General features: G+C 45.7%; 1 protein-coding gene across 1 annotated transcript; it reads left to right on the plus strand.

Annotated features, from left to right (window-relative positions):
- Positions 1 to 7,808: 7,808 nt before the first annotated feature.
- On the plus strand, positions 7,809 to 9,314 carry MGAT3 (beta-1,4-mannosyl-glycoprotein 4-beta-N-acetylglucosaminyltransferase). The gene has a single exon (XM_044455689.1). The coding sequence runs from the start codon at positions 7,809 to 7,811 to the stop codon at positions 9,312 to 9,314; it is 1,506 nt and encodes a 501-aa protein (XP_044311624.1).
- The last annotated feature ends 485 nt before the right edge of the window (positions 9,315 to 9,799 follow it).

The raw sequence follows: 9,799 nt of genomic DNA on the forward strand, positions 1-9,799 counted from the left end.
CAGACTAGCAAGATGAACAACATCTTGTTCTCTATAGCACTGTATCTATTTATGTGGGAACTCAGTGCTGGCTGCAAGTTTTGGGAGATGCTTGGACAAGACACCCTCAACAAGCTCCCTCCTCAGAGCAGCCCCTATTTGGACCCCCCCCCCCTTACCACCATTGTCACCAGCTGCTCTTGGTCCTTGTCCCCTTTTTCATTCTTTGCCTGCCTGACAAGCAGAGAGCTGGTGGCATCCATTGCCCTTCCTTCTCACCGCACTTCTCTGGGACAAACTGAGAGGCAGGCGAACAAGCTTGCCATGGTGTAGAGAAGTGCCAACTTCAAGGGACTTTTGTCACTGGTTTCTGCCATACTTACCCTTAATGCCAGCACTGGCCCCAGCCATCCTGTAGGGAACTCCTAGAGGCATCTTTGTGGCTCCTAGATATTAATTATCCTGGAAGATAAGGAGTCCACCTCAGAAGACGAGAATAAAATTCAAAATGACTCTAACAGAATGGAAAAATGAGTTGAAACTAAAACAAATGCAGTGTTCTGCTTTTAGGTGATCAGTGGAAGCGAGCGTGCATATAAGATGTGGGATTATTGACTTGGCAGTAGTACATGTGGAGGGGATAATAGTCCCAAGCTAAACATGAGCAGTATGCTGCAACTGTGAAAGAGGCTAAGGAGCACCAGTGTGGTGTGGTGGTTAGAGTGTTGGGCTGGGAACCTCAGAGATCTCGGTTCTAGTCCCCACTCCGCCATGAAGCTCGTGTGGGCTAGTTGCAGACTCTCAGCCTAACCTACCTCACAGAATTATTGTTATTAGGATATAAATGGAGTAGAGGAGAACTACGTAAACCACCTTGGGTTTTTTACAAGAGAAAAACTAGAACAGAAATGCTATGCAGTAATAATATTAATGCAGTTTTTGAATGCATTGAAAGAAGAATAGTTTTTAAAGTATGGGAAGTAATAGAGGGCAAGCCTGTCAATGACCACTAGTCATGACTGCTATGCATTAGCCCCAGCGGCAGAGAAAGCATGCCTCTGAATGCTTTGGAACCTGGGTGGGAGGAAGCTGTTGTATCCTACTTGGGAGTTTCACAGAGCATCTGGTTGACCCATGTACAAGGGAAATGTTGGACGAGAGAACATTTGGTCAGATTCAGCATGGCTCATCTTATGGACTAGGTCCACTTGATTCTGTGATAGTCTGACCTCATTGAGGGCACATGCCTTGTTCTGGCTGCAGCAGTTTAAGAAGTCTAGACGAACGGGAATTCATTTATAGCAGGTCACAAAGAGAGCTGAGAGTACAGAAAGCAAGTCCTATAGGGAAAAACTGAACATACTCAGTATGTGTAGCTTGGAGTAAAGAAGAGTGAGGTGGGGTTGACATGAGAACACTCTTCAAATACATGAAAGGCTGTCACATAGAAGAAGTGGGAGTGTGGGCTTCACTCAGGGGAGATATTTAAGAAGAGGCAGAGCAGCCATCCCTTAGGGATGCTTTAGCACTGGAGTTCCTGCACCAAGAGGGGGCAGGGTGCCTTCCAACGGATCTGGTTATTTGGTTCTCCTCTGCTCATGTGAGTTCTAAGTGTGCCTTCAGTTTGCCAGAAAGTCCACAGTTGCCAAAGCCATTTGAGCCATGGGGTAGACTAAGTGGAAAATGTCTAATACGTCGATGATTTTGAAGTAGGCAGATTAGAAGCATTTGTTCAAGCATGAACAAATTTCCACAGGAAGTGGTACAGGAATGGTCACTTCATTCAAAAGTAACTCGTCACTTCCTGTGCTTCATGCAAGAATGGTGGGTATTATGGGACTTTTTGCCTGTCCGAATTTGCATAGGGTTGTAAGTTTAATTTAACATTTGAACATGAGTTCAGCTGCTTTTACTTGGGTACTTTCTCAAGCGACATGAGCTATTTGCATGAATTTTATGATTCAACTGCATCCTGCAGTCTGCAGCCAAACTATAAATTAGTTTCTCCCCCTACCCTTTAGGTTTTCTGATGAGCATTCTTATGCCAGCTTTGAGGTTCTCAACCTTGCACCTGGCTGGCCGGCATTTCTGTAAATAGACACTTCTGCAGCTGTGGCGATAAATGAGACCACTTCTTTGCATGAGGTATTCTTTCTGTGATACACACAAGACCAAATCAGCCAGTATCCATAGCCAATCTTTGCCGTTAAAAGCAAAAACAATATATATATGGAGCTTGCAAGCAGAAAAAAACAAACTTTGAAAATGCTAAACAGTGTAACAACACTCACTCGTTTTGTCAGCAGCAGTTGAAACAAAAATCCAAGCATCAGGCCCATTGGGGTCTGCTAGTGTTGATGCCTTGCATTCTCCCCCAAACTGCCTGCTGTAGGGATGCTTCCCTTGTGAGCAGCTTGCTCAGCAGCACTTAGAGTAGCCACGCAACCTACTCTAAAATGCACACCCCTCTATATTTGTTTGTTTGTTTGTTTGTTTGGGATATTTCTAACCCGTCCAATCACTATGTGTCTCTGGACAGCTTACAAACATATATGAGAAGCTGTCAGTGGAAAGCATAGCTCTTCCTAGATTTAACTGGATTATTGTACTGAATTTATTTATTAGATTTATAGGCCATAATTTCAGTGCAAGACTTTTCAGGGTGATGTATCATTTAAGAAAAGAAATAACAAGAACAAAATGAAATGAAACGAAGCACAAAATCCTCCATAAGGTTTCTTGGTTTTTCTTCCACCTTGAGATCCCGTCCTGCCTGAAACTAGGTTAATAATTGTTGGGATACATAATAATCTGTCTGTTAGATAAAATGAAGCAGTTAGATAGTACAGGAGTAGAAAATGCTAAAGTGCAAATTCATTCAGACATGCAGTATCAGAATAATAGGGAATGGCAGAAAACAGCACATGAAAATTAGCTAACTAAAAACAGTGGCCAGATAAAATACCTGTCAAAATGCAAGGGCAAATGAATTCTGCAGAGACTAAAGTGGCACAGGAATTCCCCTTTAGTTAAGGTGAGCTTCCAAGAAAAAAACCCAACATTATAAACCTCAATTTTATACTGCTTATCAAAATGTACATTCATTGAATTAACATGAAACCTGACATGTGCCACACAGTGCGGTCTACAGTTTTGCAAATTTTCAAATTCAGCCAATAAAAAAGGCCAGAGATTCAGCATGTCTAAAATGTTGAAAATGAACATCGTCTGAAATTTCACCCCTCCTCATGGGGGGGAGGGGGTAAAAGATGTTCCCATGTCATGGTCCTGATCTAAATTGGGGCAATGCCTGATTACCCTCAAGTGAGCAAGCCAGTTGTGCAAAGCTTGGCCTTCTGTCTGAAGCCAGAATGCTGCCAGAGCTCCAGTTCAGCATTCCCATCAGCATGCTAATGATGGAGAGAGCCGGAGAATGCTGCCCATTGAGAGGGGTAATTTTGAAGGTTGAGGAAATCTCTCTCACTGATAGGTGAATCCCTGCCAAATAATAATTGATGAACCCCTGCCAAAGAGGGAGAGAAAGGGAAGGGGCAAGCTGGAATCCTGCTCAGGTTTACTCAAAAAAGAGACATTTCTGTTCATTTATGCACATGCACCTGGCTGATGATGGTTGACAGGCACATTTTTCAGGATCCTTCTGTGAGCAGAAAATACTACAGGGCTGCTAATATCACTGTTGTGTTCATGCTAATTCTTCTAGGGATCTGTGGTAGAGTGCATGAAAAACGGGTGAATTAAGAGTTAATATTCAAAGGCAGGGGACTTCTGCTGCCTCAGGGCAGCATGGGAAGAGGAACCCTTGTTGGTTTGTACTTTTAAGAGGTTGATTATAGTCAAGGGATTCCAGGCCTCTACTGTTTGGTAACCAAAGAATAAGTCAGAATATAATTGCAGCCCCTATTTGGAACCCCACCCTTCATTATAGATTGCAATCTGCAAATTCCAATATGCTCCAACAAATAGCTCTAGACCTCACTTTTTATTACAATATAGCACAAAGAAGCTTTCTTGAGATCTCAAAATCTCATTCCCTATATTGTGACTTTTTGTTATTCCTACTGGAAATATTACTCTATATTATAGGAACTGAAAAGCTTGCTTGTCCACATTTATTGCTTGTTTGATGTGTATGCCTGAAAGTGTACCTTGAGATGAAATCATGATGACTGTTACTGTGGTATTTATGATTTATGTATTTTATAGATTGTCTTGCAGTAAAGCAGATTCAAATACCTTGGAGAGAATTCACCTTTCCAACAACGAGGGAAAGTTTAAGATCAGAAGTAAGATTATCCCATATTTGTCTGAGCGCCTCACAACCAGGAAATTGGAAGCTCAGGTTGATGCCTTAACCAATGCTGATGTGCATCACAAATTGTGCTTGTTTACAGCTTACCCTTTATGCATCTAGATTTTTCCTTGGTCTTTCAAGCCCTAATCCAGATGTGGGGAGGGTGGCTATCTGGGACCAAAAAAATGCCTCTATTGTTCTGGCCCTGTATCGCCTTAACAAAGACCTTACTCATTGCTAGAGAAAACCTCTTGTGACCTATGGCAGTTTGTTGCATACATCAGTGCCAGGATGGGTGGTTGAACAGTTGAAAAGGGAAAACTTCTCACTGTATGCTGTTGTTACATGCCATCAAGTCATTTCCAACTTATGGCAGCCCCGTAAGTGGATGCCATGCAAAATGCCATGTCCTTGGCAGCCCTGCTGTGTTCTTGCAAACTCAGAGCTGTGTCTTCCTTAATGGAATTAGTTCATCTCATAGTTGGTTCTCCCCTCCTCCTCCTGCCTTCAACTTTCGCTAGCACTATTGTCTTCTCTGGCGAGTCTTGCAGTCGCAGGCTGTGCCCGAAGTACAGCCACCTCAGTTTTGTCATTTTTGCTTCCAAATAGTTGCATTTCTGAACCCCTCTAACGCATCAACATTTCTGGAGAAAAATAACCCTGTATTTGTGAGTCCTGAGGACTAAATAGTATACAAAGAGAGACTGAACACACTTTTAAAAGCAGCCTGGTAGGAGTGAGTCCTCTTCTAGCAATAAGGTCAACTGCTTTGTAAGGGGATTCAGGACCAGCATAGTCTGGAGCTTCTTTGCTGACCAAGAGGAAGTGTGAGTGCATGGAGGATAAGTGGTAAGCAAGTGCCATTTCTGACATTGTATGACAAATGTCACTGATCATGAGGCATGTCAGTTTGGGCATCAGCCTGAGGCTTCTGTACACAAGGCTTAAACCCGAATCTGCTTCAAGTTGCATCACAGAATTGAGATCATCCAAGCACTACAAAGAATGCTTTCCCCCTGCTTTTCTACTATATAATCTCTGAGTTGCATTGTGCATAACAGGATAGAACAAATACATATCAGGAAATTGGGCTTACTTCCACTTTCACCATGATAAATAATACCCAATTTTTCCTGCTCTAAAAAAACCAGGGGGAAATCTCATGGAAAATGCTGTTCACAAGCAAGCAAAGCACTGCCTAAACCATGAGTAGGGAATGACTAGTGCACAAGAAATGCCTTGTGTAGAAAAGATCTTAGCCTCCAATTTCATGGCTTTGTGGCACTTGAGCCAACATAGCCTTAATTCTGGTCTTATACTGGCAAAGTCTTTGAGTCATAACGTTTTTGCCTTCAGTCTCTCCAAATTGCCCAACATCTTCTCTCTTTGTTTTGACAATGATAGCATGAATGAGAGTTGGGCTATTTCACCATCCTAGCTATTCCCTGGTGCCTCTAATAACTGCTTTTTCTTTTCCCTCACAAAAGGTATCTTTCAAAATGTGATCCCACATCAGCTCTGTAGAACACGAATGGGCTAACGCCATTATGTTTGTCAAGCTGGAGTACTTAACCTCAGGCCTATAGGCCAAATCTGTCCCACTTGGGCTTGCCAATCTAGTCTTCCAGGGTACTCCAGATGGCCGTGCCCCAGGTTCTTCTGCAGTTTTATCCCCATTCTAAGGGTATTCCTGTGCCTCTTTAGACAGAGTTATACTCCAGCATTCCCTAGCCAGCACTGTTGGCTGGGGAATGTGGGGAGTTGTACAAGCTTTTTTCTCAGTAAATAGACATCAGGTTGCTCTATAAGGGCAATTCTTCTTGAAGGGGTGAGCTTTTCTGCAAGCAATCCACTGACCATCTGTGGCAGCTGCAAAGAGATGCCTTCCCCCTCTAGATGGAGGAGTAGGTGCAGCTCTTTAGCCCTGATAACAGCATCTTAGATGTGCAAGAAAAAGGAAATGAACTTTTCATTGTCTCTGTGCAAGGAAGGGATTTCACTTCTCCCTCCCCATGGTGGTCCCAATCCAGATCAGGGTCCCATGTGTCCCACGTACCTCTGAGCAAAGAAAAACACAAAAGGACACTATGTGTCGTGCAATTAACACAACATGCAATTTTACCGTCTCTCTTCCTGTCCTTCATTCAAACTTTACCTGCCTGCTACTGCAGCCTATTTCTGAACACCATATATAGGGTTACATCCCTGTCAATTTACTACAGCCTTTCAGAGATGTAGCTCTGTGTAACCTACTGTTGAAAGCAAAGCCTCATGGACAGTATTGCATATCTCTGTTGTAGCCAAACTGAACCCAAAGGTCTGCAGTTGCTTTCCTGAGAGAATCCGAGGTCTGGTATTGAGGAAGCTGAACCAGTTTGCAGCCTTAATGAGGCACCACATGTCATGAGTCAAGCACTGGGCTCCCAGCCCCATAAGGGTCTCATTACACCAAAGCAGTGTAGACTGTGGGGAAGGAATCTGCAGGAGAAAAATCCAGGCATTAACATTTTTGCCCATTGACTTTCCCCCTGCAACTCCACCTGCCAGTTTTTAATAGATTGCCTCTGCTGCACTAGCCATGGAAACTGGGGATTTGGGTGCCCTTGGGGATGCTTGCACAGATAAGCAGATCTGAGCATTGCTTTGCTTCTGCTTATGTCTCCCATAATGCTTCCACCATGACACAACTGCCTTGTGTGGTGGACTAGCTGGGCACCTCTCTGTCTGAAAGGTATGATGCTGTCGTTACCCCCTTCTTCTCTAACCCTGGGTGGGGTGAACCCCAGAGCTATGACGTAGACATCTTGAGGTGGTGACCAGCAAAGGCCTCCACTTCCAACCACTGGCAGGCAGCCTGCTTTCCTGTTTAATTCTCCAGAGGTTGAAATAAGTAAACCTTGGTAAGTGAGCCAGGTGGTTAGTCAGATGGGCTGGGGGTGCCTGGACAAGCCTCTGGTGCTCAGATCTCAGGTTCACATTGAAAAAAATAACTATTAAAGGAATTAAAAGAAGCAAAAAGTGAGATCATAGTAGTTGCTTGAACATAAACAGAGTTTAAAAGTTGCTTGTACTCTTTGAGGCAAAATACAGTGCAGGAGAAAAGTGCAGAACAGATGGAATCTTTTGGGTAGTTGGAGGAGGAGGAGGAGGAAACCAGAAGCCTTAGAAAAAAAGCATCCTCCATTGGTTTGATTTCACGAGGGGGAGAAATTAACTGAAGAATGTATTTTATTTGAGATTACTTGAATGAAAAATTAATTAGTTGGGGCTGCCTGTTGTGAAATAGTAATTATTGGTACATTTATTTCTTTACATTGGTACATTTATACCAAATTAGCTTATTTAGGTATAAGTTAGAATGTACAAATTTTGTGCTAGGTAGCATCCTACTGGATTCCCTCCCTCTGACCCAAAAGTCCTTCAGCTAATCAGTGATAAAACCATCCTTTAGGGGGTAATAAAAACATGACCATCCTTTCTCTCTTTCTCTCCCTCCCCCTTCCTTTACCTTCTCAGGATGAAGATGAGACGCCACAAACTCTTTCTGACGCTGTGCATGGCTGGTCTTTGCCTCATCTCCTTCCTTCACTTCCTGAAGGCCCTCTCCTATGTCACATTCCCCAGGGAACTGGCATCGTTGAGCCCCAACCTGGTCTCTAACTTTTTCTGGAACAATGCACCTGTCACACCTCAGGTCAGCCCAGAACCTGGAGGTCCAGAGTTTCTGCGGACACCCCTGTACTCCCATTCACCTCTGCTCCAGCCCCTCTCCCCAAGTCGAGCCAGCGAGGAGTTGCACAAAGCTGAGTTTGTGCTGCCCGAAGACTCTACGGAATACTTTGTGCACACCAAAGCTGGCGGAGTGTGCTTCAAGTCAGGCACAAAGGTGCTGGAGAAGCCACTTGTGGGCCGGCCAGAGGAGAAGCTCGAGGAAGCTGCTTCCGGGCGCCTAGGCCGGAAGCCTTTGAGTGCCAGCGGGACAAAGCGACGCAAGTGGGTGGAATGCATGTGCCTGCCTGGCTGGCACGGGCCTAGTTGTGGGGTGCCTACTGTGGTGCAGTACTCAAACCTCCCCACGAAAGACCGCCTGACCCCACGGGAAGTGCCACGGAGGGTCATCAATGCCATCAATGTCAATCATGAATTCGACCTCTTGGACGTGCGTTTCCATGAGCTGGGTGATGTGGTAGATGCCTTCGTGATCTGTGAATCCAACTTCACCGCATACGGGGAGCCGCGCCCTCTCAAGTTCCGTGAGATGCTGCTGAATGGCTCCTTTGACTACATCCGCCACAAGGTGCTCTATGTCTTCCTGGATCACTTCCCCCCAGGGGGGCGCCAGGATGGCTGGATTGCCGATGACTACCTGCGCACCTTCCTGACACGGGACGGCATCTCCCGGCTCCGCAACGTGCGGCCCGATGATGTCTTCATCATTGATGATGCAGATGAAATCCCAGGCCGCGATGGTGTGCTCTTCCTCAAACTCTACAATGGCTGGACGGAGCCCTTTGCTTTTCATATGCGTAAATCCCTCTACGGCTTCTTCTGGAAGCAGCCTGGCACCCTGGAGGTGGTTTCCGGTTGCACTGTGGGTATGCTGCAGACTGTTTATGCCATGGATGGGATTCGGCTACGCAGGAGGGAGTACTATACCATGCCAGGCTTTCGGCAGTATGAGAATAGCACTGGTCACATCCTGGTGCAGTGGTCCCTGGGTAGTCCGCTCCACTTTGCTGGCTGGCACTGCTCTTGGTGTTTCACACCTGAAGGAATCTATTTCAAACTGGTGTCAGCCCAGAATGGGGATTTTCCCCGCTGGGGGGACTATGAAGACAAACGAGACCTGAACTATATTCGAGAACTAATCCGGACTGGTGGGTGGTTTGATGGCACCACCCAGGAGTACCCTCCTGCAGACCCCAAAGAACAAATGTACGCTCCCAAATACCTGCTCAAGAACTACGAGCGGTTTCGTTACTTACTGGAGAACCCTTACCAGAAAGCTGAGGGGGCCGGGTGAGGGCGGTGGGGCTTGCATGGGCAAATGGGACCTTATGGGAAGAGGGGACAGTGAGGTGTGTCTTTTGGTTTTCCTTCCTTCCCCTGCCCCCTCCTGCTGGGCAAGCCTCCATTCTCTCCAGCCTCTTGTCTGCCCCATTCCCAGAGAGAGACATGGGAGTGTGCAGTGTGGGGGAGGGATTCCTAGTCATGTGAATGAGGGCCAGAGGAAGCAGGAGCTGGCCCTGGGAACTAGCTGGAGGGATTGCGCCTTCACCGCTCTTGCAGGATGGAAGTGAAATCTTAAGCAGGCAGCACTGGAGTGGGGCAGACACCGGGACTCGTTGGAGCATGCAGCTGGGTGTGCTGAAGCTGTGAGGTTTTTTGTAGCTTAGGTGAGGGTGGTGTCACACTCCACTCGTAAAAGCCCATTTGCTTCAGAGTTGCTTGAAATTGATGATTCTCTCTTAGGCAGCATTCTCTGAACATTACAGCTACTCAGTAGGG

The sequence above is a fragment of the Varanus komodoensis genome, unplaced genomic scaffold, assembly GCF_004798865.1.
Source record: "Varanus komodoensis strain SLA01 unplaced genomic scaffold, ASM479886v1 scaffold8, whole genome shotgun sequence".
In the NCBI taxonomy this organism is placed as follows: Eukaryota; Metazoa; Chordata; class Lepidosauria; order Squamata; family Varanidae; genus Varanus; species Varanus komodoensis.

Bases quoted from the DNA above. Each gene is read 5' to 3' on its own strand.
- MGAT3 (XM_044455689.1), top strand. From the start codon at position 7,809: ATGAAGATGAGACGCCACAAACTCTTTCTGACGCTGTGCATGGCTGGT.